Genomic DNA, 20749 nt, shown 5'->3' with positions numbered 1-20749 from the left:
GTCAAAGCACAAGATTGACTGAGGCCCTAAAAGTGAAGTTTTAATAGTACTATTAGGTTGACTTTCACTAAGTTTCCAATTGTACAACCACAAGAGCAAAACCTTGGGGCTCCCCAAGTCAGAACACGGGCTTTAGGATTAGCCTGGGCTAGGATCAGAGTCCTGGCCCCACACACAAGAGCCAGAGACTTGGGCACAGTCCCAGCCTTTCCAGGATGCTGAGCCTTCTCTAGAGGAAAATGAGGTCAAGGTCGCACTGTTGATATTAAATAAGATCCACAAGTAAAGAACCTAATATGATGCTTGGTACTCAGCAACCAAGTTTGTGTTCTTACACTGGCTTGGAGATGTAGTAAAACCGAGATTAAGCAGGACGCAATAAGGCGGCATTCATTCACAAGGCAGGCATTTCTTAAGGGCCTGCCACATGCAGAGACCTAGGCTGGGTGACAGTGAAAAGGCAGAGAGCACAGCAGGTGAGGGCCCAGCTTCCTGAGCCCCAGTGCTAGTGGGGGCCACTGACACTGCCTGGCTCACAATACAAGACGGACACAATGAACACAAATCGAGCCAATACCAAGGTTCGGGCAAATGTCTAAGACTCATGTCTAAACATGTAACTGATTCATCAGCGGTTTTGCCCAATCCAAAACAATATGGTCCATAGGTTTTAATTTAAATAAAATCCACCCAGGCATCGGTAAGAAGCAACAATTAAACACACACACAAAGGACTGTGCATTCCATCCAATCTGCAGAGACAGAGCTTAGAAATAAATGCTCGGTAATTTCTCCAAACCTCAACTTCTGAGGATGCTTTTAAAAAACCATTTCCACAAGTTAAATGTTATTCATCTTCTCACACAGACAAGTTAAAACAAAGTTTTGGTAGGTATGGGTTTAGCCAAAAGAGGGAGTTCTGGGCCCCCACGTTCCTCTGTAGGACTGCACCGCACAGAAGCCAGTCACCAGCCAGCCGGCTGATGCTCTGCGAGGGGAGACCCTGCCTGGGATGAGGCTAAGCTGGCCTGTCAAGATAAGAACAACAATCAAAACCCCAACTAGAGAGCGAAGATACCAACCACTGTTTAAACTCGAGGCCTTCGTGAGCATAAAAACCACATCATCAACTCCCCAGGCAGGTCCTAGGCCCCAGAAAGAGCAGGAAGGCAGCCCTGTCTTTCCACAACTCACACTGCAGGCAGGGAGGCGGAAGTGAAAAGAATGGCTGCCAGTATTCATCATTTAATTTGAATACTGGGCTCACCGCACCTATTACACACTGGACACACTGCAGAGTACTCGGGACATGTGGGGAAGTGAATTCAGTCTGAGGGAGGAGGTGTACATGCAAACTGAGTAGATGCAATACAGCGAGAGATCACTGAGCATTGGTTTTCACCCAGCTAACAAACCCCCAGAGCCCCAAGGACCCCAGTGCCAGAACAGTATGTAGTCCCCTCCAAGGCTGCCTGAAATAAATCCCACAAAATACCAACAGACACCCCAGTACAACAAACACCCTCACAGCAAGAACCACCTGCCCCTTCCACTCACTTCCCGGTCAAGCCTTGCCTTCCTAGGACTTGGATCCGTGAAGCTCAGGCACCTCCCCGATGCTCTGAGCCCCAACTTCCACGCTCCCTCTACTCAAGGGCTCCTGCACTGAGCTGTCAGGTAACTGGAGCGCAGAGCACTAAACGCAGGCCTCCCTCCTGAAGGATACAGTCTCCTGGTGTCTCAAAAGACACAGATTCATGGCAATGGTTGCCTTTCTTTCCAACAGGGCAAAAAGGAGAGAAGACACAGGGCCTGGGGTGGACTCCCCAGGATCATGCAGGCCACTCACCGTGGGTGATATTTAACTCGTTGCCAATGGCTAAGCTCCAGACTTTGCCTCTCACACTTGGAGGGATTCCCTGCCACCATAAATCTCGAACTTTTCTAGAGCACCACCTGGACAAAAATGGAAGCAAGAGTTGGAGTTTGTTCTACACAGACATTTGTCTACCTGCGTGCCTAGCCCCGAACCACCAAGAGCTGGGATGCACCGTTGTTAGCAGGCACAGCCTCTGCCCTCAGAAAGCTTAGAGTTTAGGACTCTGTAAAGATCAAATCAACAATCTCCTTCTGCTGGGCAGCTGCCGTGGCAGGTATGAAAGAGCACAGCACAGCATGGGACACCACACACTGGAGGCCCAGGCACACTCTGGAGCCAAATTCTGAATGACCTGAGCACATGAAGGATGGGAAGGACTTTCTGAGCAGAAAACACAGGAAAAAGCAATGGCCTGGCCTCCTACGGGAACAGCACATAGCTGAGAGTGGGTGAGGAGTGCCAGGCGGCACTGCGGCAGCACTGGAGACAGAAGCAGACCCCAGCAGAGTCAGCAGACGGCTGCCGCACCACCCATACGGGCCCAGCGCCCAGATGTGAGCTGGCACGCTCTAACTGCAGAGAAGAACTGCTGACTCAGAACATTCTGGACTGTACAGAGTCCTTCAGCTCTGCTGGGACAAGGAACACACACTGCCAACAGCCTGGGCAAACCAGGCCCACGTGGTGCCTCTGAACGCAGCATCGTGGGGAGCACAGGCGTGAAGCTGCAGAAAGCAGGCTGCATCCTAACTCCATTCTTACCTGCAGAATCTGGACAAATCATCTGTCCTCTCTAAACCTACACCATCCTCTCGAAAGTCAAGATGATGAAACCTACACCCAAGGGCTACTGTTAGGGTGAAGTGAGATAAAGTACAAAAGCACCCAGAACAGTGCCAGGCAGCGTCTGTGTGCAGTCAACGGGAGCTCCTGCGGGTCTGTATGCAATGCATTCAGACCACATCCAACCCAGAGCCCTGCAGGATGGACCAGAGTGGTCTCCCTCGGTGGGAGCAGTAAGCATTCTGAGAACCTCTGTTCTTGTTACTAGATCCCCTGTGAGAACAGGTATAAAGCATTTCCTGACAGCATCAACCCTTTTGAGGACACTGCCTTAAAAAGCATGCTCTGAGCATATTTTCCTAGTGGAGACCCTGAGAAGGGCCGTGTGACCCCTGCAGTGCTGACATGTGGGATGAGTAGAAGAGAAGCCGGCATCCAAGCTCCCCAAATGCCTCTGTGCGCAGCCCTGGGACTTCCGCCTGCACACCGGCCCCCACCATTCTGAACACAAGAATAAAAACAAGACCCACAGCTGCCCCTCAGATGTAAAGAGGGCAGCAGCTGCCAGACTCTGCCAGGTGCACTCTAATGGACACTGGGGTCACTATCCTCAAAGAGAGGAAGACAGAGGCCTAAACAGACAGCTGTGTGCACAGAGAACCACAGGGCCCTAGAGCCAGGGTAAGTGCAGCAAAGTCTTCCCTGAGCTTTGGAGAGCACACAGGAGTTAGCCGGCTGAGGAGGTACAGGATAAGAGCATTCTGGGCACAGGGCCTGGAACATGCGAGGCCCCAGGTTTAAAACCAGCAATGCCTATGGGGGGCTCCCTAGGGAGAGGGCTCTGTCCAAGCAGAGGAGAGGCATCCGAGGGTGAGGCTGCCGAGGAAGGAAGGCCACCTCACTAAGGGTATTGCCCGCTAAGTTAAGGGTTCAAACTGTGTACTGAGAGTCACAGGAAGTTACTGAAATTCTAGGTTAAGGGAGGTGACACCAACTCATGCTTTAGAAGCTGGCTCAGGAGATGAGAAGAAGGTGAACTGGAAGGGAGGAGAAGAGATTATCACAGTCTCCAAGCAAGGGATGGCACGGGCTGAGCCAGGGTAGAGGGAAGGAAGATGACGCAACTTCAACTAGCTGCATCCAGGGTGTCACTGCTGGCTATAATGACTACGGCTGTGGCCCACAGATTCTAGACAGAAATGCTCTGCAGTTCAGCCGCACTCAGAGCCATGTCTTACATTGTTTCCCAGTTGGGTAAGATCTCATTATTCCAGGTGAGCACAGCATTTCCAATGCTTTCCTCGACTCTACATCTTTCTTCCAGCTGCTTCTTCCTCCGCTGGGCTTCTTTCAGCTCTAGAAATCACAATTTAGAAAAACAACAATCTACTAACTGATATGGACCATTTCCAGGCAAGGTGATTTTCCTGTCACACTGCAAACACACCAGGAAAACGGCCCTGAAGCAGAGCGAGCATCAGCTCCAGTGCTCACTTTGCACCAGATGGACTCCAGAAGGGTCAGGCGTTATCCACCCTTTAGTAAGCTTGCAAAGTATAACATCTACACAGGAAAGTACACAAAGAAGAATATGATTCAGTCGACCAGGCGCAGTGGCTCACGCCTGTAATCCCAGCACTTTGGGAAGCCAAGAAGGGTGGGTCACCTGAGGTCAGGAGTTCGAGACCAGCCTGGCCAAAGTGGTGAAATCCCATCTCTACTAAAAATGCAAACATTAGTTGGGTGTGATGGCAGGGGCCTGTAGTCCCAGCTACTTGGGAGGCTGAGGTAAGAGACCTGCTTGAACCCAGGTGACAGAGGTTGCAGTGAGGCGAGATAGCACCATTGCACTTCAGCCTGGGCAACAGAGTGAGACTCTGTCTCAAAAAAAAAAAAAAAAGAAAAAAAAGAACATGATTCAGTTACTACAAAACAGAAAAATCCCGGAAACTATTATCCTGATCAAAACAAACGAACATTACTAGAAGCCCCTCCTGTGCTCCCAGCCCTATCCCCTTCCAGATGCAGGCTCCATGCTGACTCTAACAGCTCGAACATCACTGGTTTTTTTTTTTTTTTTTTTTTGACATCTTCTTCTGTCACCCAGGGTGCGGTGCAGTGACACAATCTTGGCTCACTGAAACCTCCGCCTCCCAGGTTCAAGTGATTCTCCTGCCTCAGCCTCCTGAGTAGCTGAGATTACAGGCACCCACCACCATGCCCAGGGAATTTTTGTATTTTTAGTATAGATGGGGTTTTATCATGTTGGTCAGGCTGGTCTCAAACCCCTGACCGCCTGCCTTGGCCTCCCAAAGTACTGGGATTACAGGTGTGAGCCACCATGCCCAGCCTTGAGCATTACTCTTAATCTACAAATAGCAACTCTGAGAAATACCATGCATTTAGTTTACATACACTCTTTTTGCGTGTGGTCAAATTTACCATTTTAACTATACAGCTCAGTGGCATTAAGAACATTCCTACTGCACAACCACACCACCGTCCATCACCAGAACTTTCTCATTGGCCCAAATGAAACTGTCCCCATCAAACACTAACTCCCCACTCCCTGTCTCCCCAGCCCCTGGCACCCACCATTCAACTCTCTGTGAGATGGACTGCTCTAGGGGCCTCACAGAGGTGGATCACACATCATTTGTCCTGTTTGGACTGACTGGTTTCACTTAGGGTATCTTCGAGATTCCTTCATGTGGCCGCATGTGCCAGAATTTCCTTCCTTTTTAAGGCCAAATATTATTCCACTGTACATATACACCACATTGTTATATGTTTATTTATTTATTTATTTTTTGAGACAGAGTCTTGCTCTGTCGCCCAGGCTGGAGTGCAGTGGCATGATCTCAGTTCACTGCAACCTCCACCTCCCGGGTTCAAGAGATTCTGCCGCCTCAGCCGCCTGAGTAGTTGGGACTACAGGCATGCCCCACCACACCTGGCTAATTTTTTATTTTTAGTAGAGACAGGGTTTCTCCATGTTGGTCAGGCTGGTCTCGAATTCCCGACCTCAGGTGATCCACCCTCCTTGGCCTCCCAAAGTGCCGTGATTACAGGCGTGAGCCACCGTGCCTGGTCTTTTTTATTTTTATTTTTAGAAAGGCAGACTGCCACATGCAGTGCCTCATTTGGATGTGTCTGGAGTCTTGGAAGCCTGACGACTGTACATTCTCCTACGAATGGAGCCTGTTTGGAGGCTCCAGCAGCAGAGTGCAGCTACTCATATACCCTGACTGAAGACCAGTCCTCTGTCGGGGATGGTCATTCTCTTTGACCAAACACACAGCTTCTGGAGGGACGCACATGGAGTGCCAGTGGGGAAGGGGACACCGGGCTAGCTAGCAGATCAGCCAAATCAACCCTGGTGATCAATGGAGTGACAGATATGACAGCCAAATTGCCCTCACATCCATGTCATATATTTTTAAAATCTCCTAGAAAAAGAGTTTAAGTGTTGCAAGGAATTTTATCAAAACATCTTCTTGGAAATTTAAAAAACAACCCAGAGAGGGAAAGAAATGTACATATCATTGATGGCTGAAACTTTCTGTAGTCTGGTATTTCTATCTTACACAGTCGCCTTTCTCACGTCAGTTCAAAGTGCTTTTCTCTTGAATAAAGCTACCAGGAATGGAGAGTAACCTTCCATGAGAGACACAGGCGCCCCGCTCCAGAGCCTGGGGCTTTACAGCCCACACGGGACAGCCTCTGGGGGCTTCTGGGATGAGAGAGGCCTCCTTGGGAGGCTCCCAGCAAATCCTGCGGTCTCACCGCTTCTCCTCTCTGCCTGCCTCAACGTTCCCGAGTCCCTGTGGCCCACCCATGCCACCCTGCGGCCCCGTTTTCACTTGTGGGGGCCTTCCACTTGTATTTTTTTTTTTTTTGGAAGACTACAAATTTCAATGACTGAAGTTCAGGTTCTATGACTCTAAATAGTAAAAAGAAAATAACCAGAAAGACACAAATCCTGTGCTGCCCGATCTAACCCAGCAAGTGTGAACCCCATTACCTCGCTTTTTGGCCTGAACCACCATTTCTTCATACTGCTGTCTGTGCTTCTGAGCTTCTTCAGCTGGTTTTGCTGGGAGATTTCTTGATAGGAAAGAAACGAGTTTTCACCATTATAAATACCACATAAAAGTCTTTGAGAAAAAAACCTGAAACATAATTTCCTAAAACATAGAAAGCTCAAACACTAAAAACTCATTTTTTAAAGATTACACAGTTCTTTCACAAGCTTTTATAATACTTTCTTACAAAAACAAGTTCACTACAAAACAAATGAATGGGCTAGGCACGGTGGCTCACGCCTGCGATCCCAGCACTTTGGGAGGCTGAGGCGTGCGTATCACGAGGTCAGGAGATCAAGACCATCCTGACCAACACAGTGAAACCCTGTCTCTACTAAAAAATAAAAAAATTAGCCAGGCAGGGTGGCACGTGCCTTTGGTCCCAGCTACTCGGGAGGCTGAGGCAGGAGAATCACTTGAACCCAGAAGGCAGAGGTTGCAGTGAGCCAAGATCACGCCACTGCACTCCAGCCTGGGCAACAGAGTGAGACTCCGTCTCCAAAGAAAAAGAAAAAAAGAAAAAAAATGAATGATAAAGATTAGCAGGAAGAAAATAACAACTATCCACAACTGCAACAGTAATAAACAATCTTTTGGTATATTTTCACCCCACACTCCAAAGAAACTTTGATTTGACTGCAATACCCTAGTAACTGTCAACACTTAATTCTTGAAGCAGGGCGCTCTAACAGCATTTGTTACATGTATGTATGACGACATTTCCTGACCAGATTTTTAAAGTGAACAGATTTTGTACTAGCTACACGGTTCATTTGTCTTTTTACATATACACAGATGTGCACCTTAGTTCTAAGCACCTTGGTATACCTTCAAAACCCATTTAAAAAATGCAATTCGTGCTCTCTTTCAGAAGTGTGCTTGTGACTGTACTGGCACTAGGGTAAAGGAAGGGCAGGAGTGTCTGGCTGCCTGTGTCCCTCACACAACAGGATCCACATTCACTGGGACATTTTAAACAACCATCACTTGCTGCAGGACAGTCTGCCAGTTCACCTGTCAGAGCATGAAAACGACTGGTCTTCACAGGGCAGTCTTCTCCTGATGGCCTCTAACTTTCCAGTCCTCCATTTCTCTCCCCAACACAAATTTTCAAGGATAAGAATTAACAGTAGAAGACACCCTGCTTCTTTTTTTTTTTTTTTTTTTTGAGATGGAGTTTTGCTCTTGCTGCCTAGGCTGGAGTGGATCTCGGTTCACCACAACCTCTGCCTCCCAGTTCAAGTGATTCTCCTGCCTCAGCCTCCGGAGTAGCTGGGATTACAGGCGCCCGCCACCACACCTGGCTATTTTTTGTATTTTTAGTAGAAACAGGGCTTCACCATGTTGGCCAGGCTGGTCTCGAACTCCAGACCTCAAGTGATCCACCCGCCTCGGCCTCCCAAAGTGCTAGGATTTCAGGCGTAAGCCACTGCACCCAGCCGACAACTTATTTTTAAATGCTAAAGTAAAAAAGAAAAATCACCTAAATGGAAAATCCTGGTCAAAACTTCTATGCTACAGGACAGTTTTCCGAACTGGTCATTTACTATCATTACAGAACACACGTTAATATAGGGAATAAGAAGTAATTCTGGCTTACTCGTCTTCCCTTTCTGAACCTAGTTCTTCTCTAACAAAAAGGTGCTTAGCAAGTTGTACTTATTTCCTAAAGCAAACACTCTACAGAGATTCTTAAACTCACGCTGGTCTGTCCTCGAGGATGAGTGCGGTGGTGGAAAGTGGTTCAAAGTCAAGATTCTTCCTCACATTCTGCTTTGGAGAGGGTGGCTTGCTAGGTCTTCCAGCCTTGTCTTCATATTCCTAGGACAAAGAAACCAGGATGACTCCAGGTCCATTCAGATAGAATGAAGTCCTCAGAACGCAAGAAAGTTGTTCTGTCATGAAACTCTTTTAAGCCAATTTCGAGGACAATTCACCGAAAATCTTTCCTGCTATTCAGAAGGAAAAGCCACTGACTAAAGGGGTCTTTTTGGAGATGGAGTCCCGCTCTGTCGCCCAGGCTGGAGTGCAGTGGCGTGATCTTGGCTCACTGCAATCTCCACCTCCTCGGTTCAAGCGATTCTCCTGCTTCGGCCTCCCAAGTAGCTGGGATCAGAGGTGCCCACCACAACGGCTGGCTAATTTTTTGTATTTTTAGTACAGATGGGTTTTCACCATGTTGGCCAGGCTACTCTTGAACTCCTGACCTCAGGTGATCCACCTGCTTTAGCCTCCCAAATTGGTGGGATTACAGGCGTGAGCCACTGCGCCCAACCTAAAGGGGTCTTAGAGTTCCAAAGTGAGACCACTGCTTTATGACATGACTGTGCGCTTCCCTCGTTGGTAGGGAAATAATAAAGGATCTCATCATCAAACGCTACCTCAGGTCTCCTGTCTCCTGGGTAAGAGGCATGTTTTCTGTCTTCTGGACACTGTAAATTTTAACTGATTATTATCATGGCCACTGGGAAGCCACCACTGCAAATTGTTATGTAAATAGTTTTGCCATGCCCTGGAAATCTAAGAGCAGCCTCCACACCACTGGGTCACCGGTTCACCCACGCACTGCAACCACAAGAGCTCAGTCACACCTGGTGACCCACATTCCAAACGCCCAGCCAGAACTCAGGAGAGCCGAACAAGTTGATGCTTCTGAAATAACGTGTGGGTACTTCGCTCTGTGCAAAATCAAAACCACAATCATTTAAGATGATTATAGAAAATTAACAAGATATTACAGACAAGGCTCTCAGGACTGCCCCTGAAGGGAAGATAATCTCATTGAGAAGACAGGACAAAGAAAGGTAGCGTTAACCTAAGATTTCATGTTTGTCATGAGGTGGTAAGAAATTGCTAAATGAATTTCAGGCACACTAGCTGTCAAGAGGGGTGTTACTGGTGAAATTATGCGGCAAGCAATTACTCTCTTAGCCAGAAAGGCCTCTAAAATGTAGAAAGAAATAGATTATTTCCTCAAAATACACAGGCTATAAGAAGGATGTGCACCAAGCAGCAGTTGGGAGGGGCAGTTTCTGTACACCTGAATGTACATGGTCACATGTCTTAACACTGTCTACTGTGGCTTAACATGGTTTCATTACAATTCTAAAATTACTTCCAGTTACCAGAAACCGAAAACACAGACTCATTCCTTGCTGGATTCAAGCGTCTGAGCATCTACATTGTACGGGGTACACAGCCATGACCTAACATGGCGCTGGCCCTCATGAAGCTTGAAGTCTAGCACCTGAATGTCAAAGTCACCAATTTCATAGGAAATCAGCCAAAAGCTGTGTGTGAAGATTCTGAGGCATGCTGCATTTTAACAAGAATTAGTAACACATACCCCATGAGGTGCTACTTCTCTGCTGAGCCTGGTCTGGTGAACTGTATACCAAGGCCAGAGATGTTGGGCCCAAAATCAGCCGTGGCAGGATGTGGATGCCCATTTCCGTCGGCTTCTGTGTGCTCTGTGTGTGTGGACTCATTTTGTCTTCACAGCAATCGGCTTGGTAAGTGTCACCCCTTTTACAGACAGCGTAACTGAGGTTCAAAGTGAAGTGACTTGCCTGAAGCATACAGCCAGCAAGGCTGGGCCTGCAGGACTCCTCCCAGTCTGCCGCCTTGAGCAGGCCCAACATCATCTGTGAATACACTCAAACCCACAAGTGTGCAGTTTTAGAGGGGAAAGCCTGAGTCCTACACGGCTTAGGTGTGGCCTCTGCAGCCAAACAGCTCTGGAAGCAAATTCAGATCCACCAACCACCCGCTATGACCTTGGGCAAGGTACTCACTTCAAATCCCTAAGACTTCTTTCCACATCTGCAAAATGGGAAGCCCTGCCTGCCCCACCCCATGAGGGCAGATGGAAGGAATGAGGCGACGTCACAGCCTCTGGTGCACAGGGACTGCTGGAGAAGGGCAGCCCTTGTTACTCTGCACCACTAGCTTTCTCTCCCCTCAGACCTGAAAACACGGAAAAGGCAGAAAACCATGCTCTAGTGCCAAAGAACAATCCAGGAGCCCTGCCAAGTTGCCAACAGCACAGATACAAAAAGTAGGAGTAAAAGGAAGTAAAAGCCTTGAGTCATGACCAGAAACGTCAGATCGCTTCAGTCAGAGCTTCTTACTATTACCAACAGCAACAAACAGCAGCAGCGGCTGACGCTAACAAGCCCAGCACTTTCGAGTGTTCTACATGCGCACGCTGGTTTAACTCCATCTCCCTCCACACCAGCCCCCCAAAGGGGCTACCCCACCCCCAGACCACGCTGGGCTAACTCCATCTCCCTCCACACCAGCCCCCCAAAGGGGCTACCCCACCCCAGACCAAGCCAACAAGTACTGCACAAGGACACGCTGTACCTCAACAGCGCAAAGCTGTGGCTGTGGTCAGATGGCCCAACAAAGGTTCAAGAAAAAAAAGCAGGGATGCAGTACCTGAGGCAGGCACGGTTTTCTGCCTTTTCCAGTGGTTTCAGGTCTGAGGAGAAGAAAAAGCAAGTGCCACAGACCAACAAAGGCTGCCGTTTCTCCAGCACTCCCTGTGCGCTAAAGGCATGTGGGAACCCAGAGGTGTCCGTGACTCGCCCAGCGGGCAAGCGAGGAAGCTGGGTCACAGGCCACGCGCTGGGGTTCTGCAGCCACATTCCTCATCACAGAATTCACACAAGCCTCTCGCAGGCATGCATCAGAAATAATCCATCACTCAGATTCAATCTCAGTAGTTTTCACAACCATGACCGAAACCTCACACACTGAACTAAGTGCACAGATTAGCAAAGATGTAGGGTCAGATGCTTACGTTTTAATCACAGACCAAGATGTGATTAAAATAACAAAGTGATAGAGGGGGCCTGGCCTGCTCATACTTGAAATCCCAGGCAAAGCCCTTTCCAAAACATCAGGCAGCCTTTTAGAAGAGAAACGGCATTGGAAATGGTGACAGGTCCTGCTCTAGACCCGGTTCTCCCAGGGCAACCTGGAAGTGACAACAGTAAGCTCACTGTCCAGACCAGACAAACCAACTTTAGAAACAAGAAAGAGGACTGTTCACTCCCAGGATCCCGGAGGGGAAGAAACAGCACCTGGAGAAGGAACCCTCAGTTGTGGATTATCAGCCCTAGGGTCGGGCTGGCAAGGGCTAAGGCTCTGGAAATAAAACCAGAGTTCTAAGTACTGGCTTGGGTGAGTCATCTTGTCTCTCAGCCTGTTCTCGGCTATAAAACAGTAGCAACTGTACAGACCACTCTGGTGGTCAAATGAGAGAACACATGTAAAATGGCTGGCCACTCACTCCCTCAAGTGCCAAGCCCTTTCTGGGTGCCAGGCAAGTACTGCTGTGGTCCACCTCGGTCCAACTTATCATTCCCAAGCTCCGTCTCCGCGTGGGACCAAGTTTTGAAGTCTCTTGGTTTAAACCAAGTAATAATGCCCGTCTTGCTGTGCTCGTCAGAAGCCCTGCAGCCTAACAGGTAAAATAAACTGCCCAATTAAATGACAGCTGCCACCCTGGACAACCCTAGAGGGAATTTATTTATTTATTTATTTTCGAGGAGTCTCATTCTGTCACCCAGGCTGAAGTGCAGTGGCGTAATCTTGGCTTACTGCAACCTCTGCCTCCCGGGTTCAAGTGATTGTCCTCCCTCAGCCCCCCGAGTAGCACCACCCCGAGGCATGCACCACCAGGGCCAGCTAATTTTTGTATTTTTAGTAGAGACGGGGTGTCGCCATGTTGGCCAGGCTGGTCTTGTACTCCTGATCTCAAGTGATCCACCCGCCTCAGCCTCCCAAAGTGCTGGGATTACAGGTGTGAGCCACCGCACCCAGCCCCCAGAAGTAATTTAGAACAAGGTTCTTCAAAGTTCTAGCAGCAGATCAGTTTGATTGGTCATAACAGCATTTTTTTTTAAAAATAAAACAATAAAACACAGTACCTAAAGACAGTTTGCTTCAGCTTTACACCTAGTTATGTCAGTACAATGAGTCAATTTAAAGTGTCTAACTGGGGACAATTTCAAAAAAGTTTGCAGGCTGCCAGTTTAGAAGCACAGTCGCTCCAAGTCCCTGCTCTGGGTAGCTTATAAGGAACCAGCTGGGAAAGACGAGACCACACCAACATGGCAGGCGCGCCTCACTAGCAGCCAACTTGTGGGGTGCGGTCTGATGACCCAGCTAAGGTTGAAGAAAAAAAGCACGGAGGCAGGGTGCCTGAGCAGAGCCCCAGTCTCATGCAGAGGCCATGTGCAAGAGACTCAGCAAGCAGGGCAAGAGGGAAGGGGCTATGTGGAAAAGAGGAAGCTAATCTGTGAAGGGACCAAGCGGGCCTGGCACTTTAGGAGGCCCTCAACCTCCAACCCAGCAGGGCTCACTCCACAGGGGCAATACGATGCAGGCAAAGGCTCCTACACAGGTGAGACCGTGAGGCATGCCAGGAGGGGCGAGCCACACACTGTGGGAGGAAGGGCAGGACGCCTGAGGCCAGGGGGACATGGGAAGCTTCCACAACGGGGCCACGAGAGTGGACAGACAAGTAAGATGTGGGCTAGAGGCCGAGAGGAACAGGCACTCTGATGTCAGAAGCAGTGGCCAGGAGACGCCCACAAGCAGGCTTCTTCATGTTAGCACCAGGATTTCAACCGGGAATGGTGCAGAGTCAAAGTTGTTTTGCTCCAGAAACACGCTACCCAGAGGTGTTGGGACAAGCCCCAGGAGAGAGGGGAGAGCCAGATGAGAGACTGTGAGGTATGGGGAGCCCCTCAGATGCATCCTGGGGCAGGGTCTACATTCCACGTGTGATCTGCCCAGTGCTAAAGACAAGAAGGGCACGAGACTCCTGAATTAGGTTTAACGTTAGTTTAAAAAGAGGAAGAGGAAAGCCTGCTTCAAAGCACATTTGTCTTAAGAGGGAAAAGAAAGGATCATGATTCTCAAACAATGACAAAGTATTCCTGAGCCTGGCACAGAGGTGCTGTGCCTGTGGTCCCAACTACTCAAGAGGCTGAGACAAGGATCACTCGAACCCAGGAGTTCAAGGTTGCAGTAAGCCATGACCGCACCAGGGCAACAGGGCAAGACCCTGTCTCAAAAAAAAAAAAAAAAAAAAAGAAGAAGAAGAAAAAAGAAAGTATTCCTGGTAGAAAGACAAGAAGGGTCATCAATGCTACTTATGAACTGGAGGAACGTTACAAAATATAGCCAATGATGTCAATAACCTGCTAGTAGAAGCTCCCTGACTTCCAGGAAGGTGGCCTCTGGCTCCCTGGAAATCTATTTTAGCTAGAAGAAGAAAGGGTCATCAGTCAAATCCCGTGCTTAAATCTTCTACTCCACTGTCTGCAGTATCAAGATTAACCCGTGAAAATAACCTGAGGATTTGGCAGCGAACCTGGAATAAAGCTGCCAAGGCAAGCTGGCCATCCGAGTGGTACCTATCAAAAGACTTGAACTAATGCTGTGGCAGCGCGGCTGCCACATCTGCAGAGGCTGAGGACCTGGGGAAGCACTGGGGACAGCAGCAGGCCTGGTCTGAGCCAGCACCACCAGCAGCGTGACCTTGAGCTCCTCCTCCATCCCCAAGCCTGTTTCCTCATGTGTTACAACTGATGATTAAATGAGAATGAGCATAAGGTGCAGAGCCAAAGCAGGTGCCCAGAAATGACAGGAGTATGAGTGTCACTATATACTATGAAATTACTCTTTAAAACATTCCACTCTAAGAGGGCTGCTTGTGGAAAAGGGCACGAGACTGAAAGTGTCCACAACACGACTGGTCTCACACTTGGCCATTTGTAAAAGCAACTGTCTGGGAGGGGGGAGCCCAATTTAGAATCTGGGAGGGGTTCCATTTTGCCATTTTGAGGGGGAATAATGGCCTGCACAGGTCTTACAAAGGTCCCACCTTCCAAAAGGTAGCCCCGGGTAACCCCTGAAGCCTGACCTCACGGTAAGTAAAACCGCTGAGAACACCTGAGTGGTTCCTCTGGCCTGGATTCTGTAACCAGCTGCAGTCCCCTCCTGGAAGGCGTCCTCTATGTTACTGGGAACGTTGGCATTCTGGGAAGCACTCTCAGGAGTCCTTTTCTAATAGTCATACTCCTCCCAGAGCATCGAGAACACAAAAGTTAATATGCGGACTGGTGAATGAAACATATTCAAAGGAACTAGGTTTTAACACGCCTGGTTGCTGTTGCAACCTGACCACCTCATTGGGCTCCAGAGCTGGGGGCGCAGTCTCATCTCCACACAAAGGCTCATCCGATGGCAGGCGAGGCCCTTTTGGCCTCTAAGGGGGCTGCAGGGCCTGGCCCGGCTCTGAAAACAGGGTAAGGAGGACTCAAAGGACGTGCTCACTCGCGCTGTCTCTCGTCGTCCCAGTAAACGTGAACCCAAGAAGGAAATATGTGGAAGCACAAACACAAAGAGTGCCAGGGAGGAGAGCGCATCAGCAGCGTGCACAGCAAGCTTCGGGCTGCTGAGGACAGATGCACGTGATGCTCGCACACCCGCACAACCGCACACATGCACACTCGCACACTCCACCTGCGCGGGGCCGCAGGGCTGGCAGGCCCCGGACAGGACAGGCCCCCGGGACCGGGCAGGCCTGGGCGCAGGCAGAGGCACCGGCCCGCACCCCGACTCACCATGAACGCCGGGGCCTTAGAGGCGCGCGGCCGGAGGCTCCATGCCCAGCGAGCGGAGGGCCGGCCTCCCTCCCTCCCGGACCGCTGGCGGGCCGGCGGACGCGGCGGCTCCTCAGACTGGCGGGGCGGGGCGGGGCGGCAGTCTGCTCAATCGCGCGCAGACGCAGCGAGGCAATCCGTGCTGCCGGCTCGGCGCGTCAGGCCTGGCTGGAACCTCCCACGGGGGCGGGGCTGGGGCGTCGCCAGGGTATGGCCCCACTTGCCGTGAGCACCGGGAAACACGCGCGCCGACAGGTGGAGAGCGAGCTTCTGCCTTAAAGATCACCCGAGAGCTGAGAAACGTGTTGCCAAAAGAAATTACATAAAAATATTCGCACTGGTGAGCTCTGGGTGGCGGGGTGACTGTGAGCAGTTTTTACAGGCTACAGTGGCTCCTACGGTTTTTCACAAAGTAGTAACAGGTGAGTTTAAAACGTCAGGGAGCACACAAAACACTTAGAGAAGCCGACCGGGCGCCCCGGGGCTGCCGGAGGGGGACGGAAGCTGGCGGGACAGCGCCCTTCAGATGGCGCGGTACGCTGTCGGTGAAACCTCCGGTTTTTAAAAACAGTCTTTAAACTTTGACCGTACACCGTAGGGACTACGTCGGTTAAAGTTACTTCTGATCAGCCGCGGGCCCCACGTCCCAGGGCTGAACAAGCCCGGTCTGCGGCAACACGAGGCTCTCCCGTGACAGGGCCTCGCCCAAGGCTCCCCCAGCAGATCTCCTGGGATTCAGAACTACCAAATCGCCGGCAGACACGTCTCCATCAGAGGAAGCCTGTGACATCCGCCAGGATAAAATCAAAAGGGCAATGGTAAGTGATAGCAAAGACGTAGAGAAGCTGGAATTCTCCTAAATCCTTGGTAGGAGTGTAAAATGGTGCAGCTTCTATAATTCAACATCCACCTACCATACTCCCCAGGAACCCACCCAAGAGAAATACGACCAGAGAGATTTGCGTGCAAACATTCACAACAGCATTGTTCACAGCAACCAGAATGTCCACCAACCGCGGGGGCATGAGCAGCAGGGAAACGGCCATGAAAAGAAAGAAACTGCTGAGACATGGGCCTACGTGGATGAACCTCAAAAACGCTGGGCCAGATGAAAGATGCCAGACAAGAAAATCCCATGATTCCATTTATGTGACATTTCTTAAGAAGGTAAATCTCTATATAGAGAAAGCAAATTCATGTTTGCCTGGGGGTGAGAGTGGGATCAACTGCAAAGAGGCACGAAGGAACTTTTTTGGGTGATGAAAAATAAAACTTTGGATGCTGAACATATTTTAAAACTAGATTGCAATGATAGTTGCATAACTGTATACATTTATTAAAATCGTGGAACACTTACAATGAGTGGATCTCATGGTATATTATTTATGCCTCGAGCCATTTTTAAAAAGGAATAGGACGATAAAAGGGAAAGAGGCTGATCCTGGCTGGAAAGATTAGGGAATGCCTTAAGACAATTACCAGAATTTGAAAATAAGGCAAAAGCAGGAGTAAGGGTTATCCTTTCAATGAATTCCTGGGCCCTTTTTAGCATGGCGGCCTAAAGATTATTTAATTCTCTAGGACACTGACCCTGTGCTATTTATTACTCCATTCAAGCCCAGATACTGTGAAGTTACATATTAACTTGTAGATAATGTCCAAAAGAAAAGATAACCTCAAAGATTATGTTTTATTGTCAGCAGTTTGTTTGTTCGTTGAAATCTAACCTAGCCATCTTACTCTAGTTCTTTTTGGGTTTTATGCATATATGTGTGTATAAACAAACACACACACACCCCTAATTCCTCAAATGCTCTTGGTATAAGTTTTACCATCTTACTGGTCTCCTCAAGGCGTTACATAAATCTTTGACCTGTGATCATTTTAATTTTTAAAAAGGTAAAAGTCATGAGAAAAAGGAGTTTTATATGAAGAGAATAAAGGGACATATAACTAAGGCAATACACAAACCTGACTGAATCCTGGTTCAAAAACAGCTTGATACAACTGAGGAAATGAGAACATGCTCTGGGGTATCAGATGCTACTATGGAATTCCCCATCATTCTCCTGGGTGTGGTAACAGTCATGGCTATGTAGGAGAATGTTTTTACTCTTAAGAGCTGTGTGCTGAAGTATTTAGCAGTAAGATATCCTAATACTGCAAATGGTTCAATTTTTTAAAAACAAGAGGCACAATAAAGTAAATATGGCAAAATGTCAACGGCTGCTCCATCTAAGTGGGGCACAGTAACACATTCAATTGCCCAGGCGAGGGCAAAAACATTCGAAAGCTCCCAGGGGCGTCTCTCTTGGTCTTTCTGGGAAGCGGCATCAGTTAAGCTGCACCATCTCTTCAGTGTTCACAATAGTACACAACGGGCCACCCGCCTGCCTGCAGACACCACTGCTGAGTCCACGGTCAGCCAGAAACCAGACTTACAACGCAGACAGTACCCTCCTTACAATCACAGGCTGCCTCAGCTTCAAGTTATGTGTTTAACAAGCTTCCTAAGCACCCCGTACATATCAGAGAGAAGGTGCTCAAAGAACTCAGTCTGCAATTACATCATGTAAATGTATTTGTGTGGATGAAATTTACACATACATAATTTGTCTCAAAGAAAGTCCTGGGAGGGTGGACATGAAACCATCAGAGACTCCTGTGACAGGGGCTGTGAAGTCTCAGGGAAAAGGATTTTCCCATCTTGCATCTATCATTTGAATATTTGACAAGTGTTTTTTCATAAATTGTATTTAAAGTTTTCAAAAATAATTTCTAAGCTAATTCAGATGGCATCAAAAATCGATTTCACCAACTGCAATTTCCAACCACACTGAATTATTACTGCAGCAAGGTTGTTTTTGGGTCTGTGGCTGGCTTTTTTCTTTCTTTTTTTTTTTGAGACGGAGTCTTGCTCTGCCGCCCAGGCTGGAGTGCAGTGGCCGGCTCTCAGCTCACTGCAAGCTCCGCCTCCCGGGTTCACGCCATTCTCCTGTCTCAGCCTCCCGAGTAGCTGGGACTACAGGCGCCCGCCTCGTCGCCCGGCTAGTTTTTTGTATTTTTTAGTAGAGACGGGGTTTCACTGTATTAGCCAGGATGGTCTCGATCTCCTGACCTCGTGATCCGCCCGTCTCGGCCTCCCAAAGTGCTGGGATTACAGGCTTGAGCCACCGCGCCCGGCCAGTGGCTGGCTTTTTTCTATGCACACAAGACTGAAGGTCTAGCCATGGCAGGAGACCACAATAAGGGGTCCTGACTGTGCCCGAGCTCCCATGGGATGTACGATGCCAGCCACTGCTCCACGACCCCACGTTTCCGGAGCTCCCGTGGGATGCCAGCCGCTACTCCATGACCTCACGCTTCTGGAGCTCCCATGGGATGCCAGCCACTGCTCCACAACCCCATGCTTCCAGAGCTCCTGCGGGATGCCAGGATGCCAGCCACTGCTCCACAACCCCATGCTTCCAGAGCTCCTGCGGGATGCCAGGATGCCAGCCACTGCTCCACAACCCCATGCTTCCAGAGCTCCTGCGGGATGCCAGGATGCCAGCCACTGCTCCACAACCCCATGCTTCCAGAGCTCCTGCGGGATGCCAGGATGCCAGCCACTGCTCCATGATCCCACAGTCCATCGTACTTCACCCTCACGAGCACAGGCAATGTGAGCACTGCCTCTGCAGAGGATACTGAGGCTCAGAGAGGCAAAGCCGCGGGCTTAAGTCCACACGACTGAGTGTAAATGACAGAACCAAGGTGCACACTCCGACCTCTTTTTTTTTTTTTTGAGACGGAGTCTTGCTCTGTCACCCAGGCTGGAGTGCAGTGGCCTGATCTCAGCTCACTGCAAGTTCCACTTCCCAGGTTCACACCATTCTCCTGCCTCAGCCTCCTGAGTAGCTGGGATTACAGGCGCCCGCCACCACGCCCGGCTATTTTTTTTTTTTTTTTTTTTTGTATTTTTAAGTAGAGACGAGGTTTCACCGTGTTCGCCAGGATGGTCTCGATCTCCCGCCCTCGTGATCCGCCCGCCTCAACCCCACGTTCATAGGCCCGAGACCCCTCTCACCCCAGTACTGTGAAAGGCTCCAGTGAAGAGCTGTGAAAGAACAAATGTGTTTCCTGTTCCCGAATTCCTATTCTTTCTGGGGAGACGCACCCGTACGACTAAACACAAGATCTGAAACAAGAGTGTTTGCACCAAAGAAAGGATGCTCTGAACACTACCCTCTCCAACTAACAGGGAAACTTACCACTTCCACATTAGGAAAAATAAGCAAACCTTAGGAAGCACTAAGCATTACATAGGAATTTCAGTCTTTATTGTTAAAAGGCACTGGGGATAAAGAATTTATACTTCTCAGAATAAATAAACTGTTACCAGGATAACAGAAGACTAAAAAGTAAAGTGCAAATTAAACAACCATGCTGCCATTTCCCCTGTAGAAACTTAAGATCGCTTCCTTCTTTCTCGCTTTTGGCATCATGTGGAAGAACCTGCTATTTCTCTAAACCCCAACATTAATAGGGATGAATGAGGATTAGACATTTTATGGGATAATCTCCTGATAGACCTGTTCTCCACCAGAAGATCCCAGTACCATACAAACATGATATCTACCACCTTGACAAACCCAAACTTCCAGAGTAGGTTCAGCTTTCAACTCTGGGTCACCAGCTGTATAATGTTTCCCTCTCTGCTCTGGCCACTGGAAAGCTCAGTGTAAAATTTGTAGCACTCCTCTAGGAGTTACATGAGATTCTGTGAGTTGTGTCTTGGGGCATCCACTGACCTCTGGTTTCATCATTTCCTCAACAATTTTTCTGTCATTCTACACACTTAAATTATTTTAAAGGCCGGGCACGGTGGCTCATGCCTGTAATCCCAGCACTCTGGGAAGCTGAGGTGGGCGGATCACTTGAGGTCAGGAGTTCAAGACCAGCCTGGCCAACATGATGAAACCCCGTCTCCACTAAAAATACAAAAATTAGCCAGAAATCGCTTGAACCCAGGAGGCGGAGGTTGCAGTGAGCCGAGATCGTGCCACTGCACTCCAGTCTGGGCAACAGAACAAGACTCCATCTCAAAAAAAAAAAAAAAAAAAATTATTTTCAGTAGACATACATAAAACGAAATACAAAAGGTACAAAAGTGTATCCAGTGGGAATCAAGTCTCCCTCCTATCTCCCACATACCCAGTTTGTCTCCTCGCCAAAGAAATTCCACTATTAGCTATTTTTTAAGTATCCTTCCAAATACGGTCTCTGCATTTACAAGGATGTGCATGTATCTTTATCCACATAGAGCACACTATACAAAT

The 20749-nt window shown here is 48.9% G+C and overlaps 1 protein-coding gene and 1 long non-coding RNA gene across 7 annotated transcripts in view; one reads left to right on the top strand and one right to left on the bottom strand.

Moving 5' to 3' along the window:
• The window catches only part of TBC1D14 (TBC1 domain family member 14), a 117483-nt gene that overhangs the window by 28895 nt on the left and 67839 nt on the right, over positions 1–20749 (bottom strand). For 5 of the 6 annotated variants that reach the window (XR_004054167.1, XM_030920441.1, XM_030920442.1 and 2 more), the window contains exons 4-7: positions 8450–8568; positions 6687–6769; positions 3901–4018; positions 1850–1956 (exon numbers count right to left, since the gene is read on the bottom strand). Coding sequence is in view for 5 of the 6 variants with exons in the window: in XM_030920441.1 (XP_030776301.1) it covers positions 1850–1956; positions 3901–4018; positions 6687–6769; positions 8450–8568 (427 nt within the window). In the remaining variant the exon portion in view is untranslated. Of the gene's footprint in view, positions 1–1849; positions 1957–3900; positions 4019–6686; positions 6770–8449; positions 8569–15389; positions 15632–20749 lie in introns of those variants that run through there. The other variant, XM_010370034.2, reaches the window with a different exon arrangement.
• LOC104667549 lies at positions 15659–16784 on the top strand. Its single transcript, XR_748691.2, has 3 exons — positions 15659–15850; positions 16027–16246; positions 16355–16784. It is a non-coding gene; the product is annotated as an uncharacterized LOC104667549 (long non-coding RNA).

Source organism: Rhinopithecus roxellana, chromosome 2 (genome assembly GCF_007565055.1).
Source record: "Rhinopithecus roxellana isolate Shanxi Qingling chromosome 2, ASM756505v1, whole genome shotgun sequence".
Lineage (NCBI taxonomy): Eukaryota > Metazoa > Chordata > Mammalia > Primates > Cercopithecidae > Rhinopithecus > Rhinopithecus roxellana.
The sequence above is the reverse complement of the archived record's forward strand: the minus strand, read 5'-3'. Positions and strand labels throughout refer to the sequence as shown.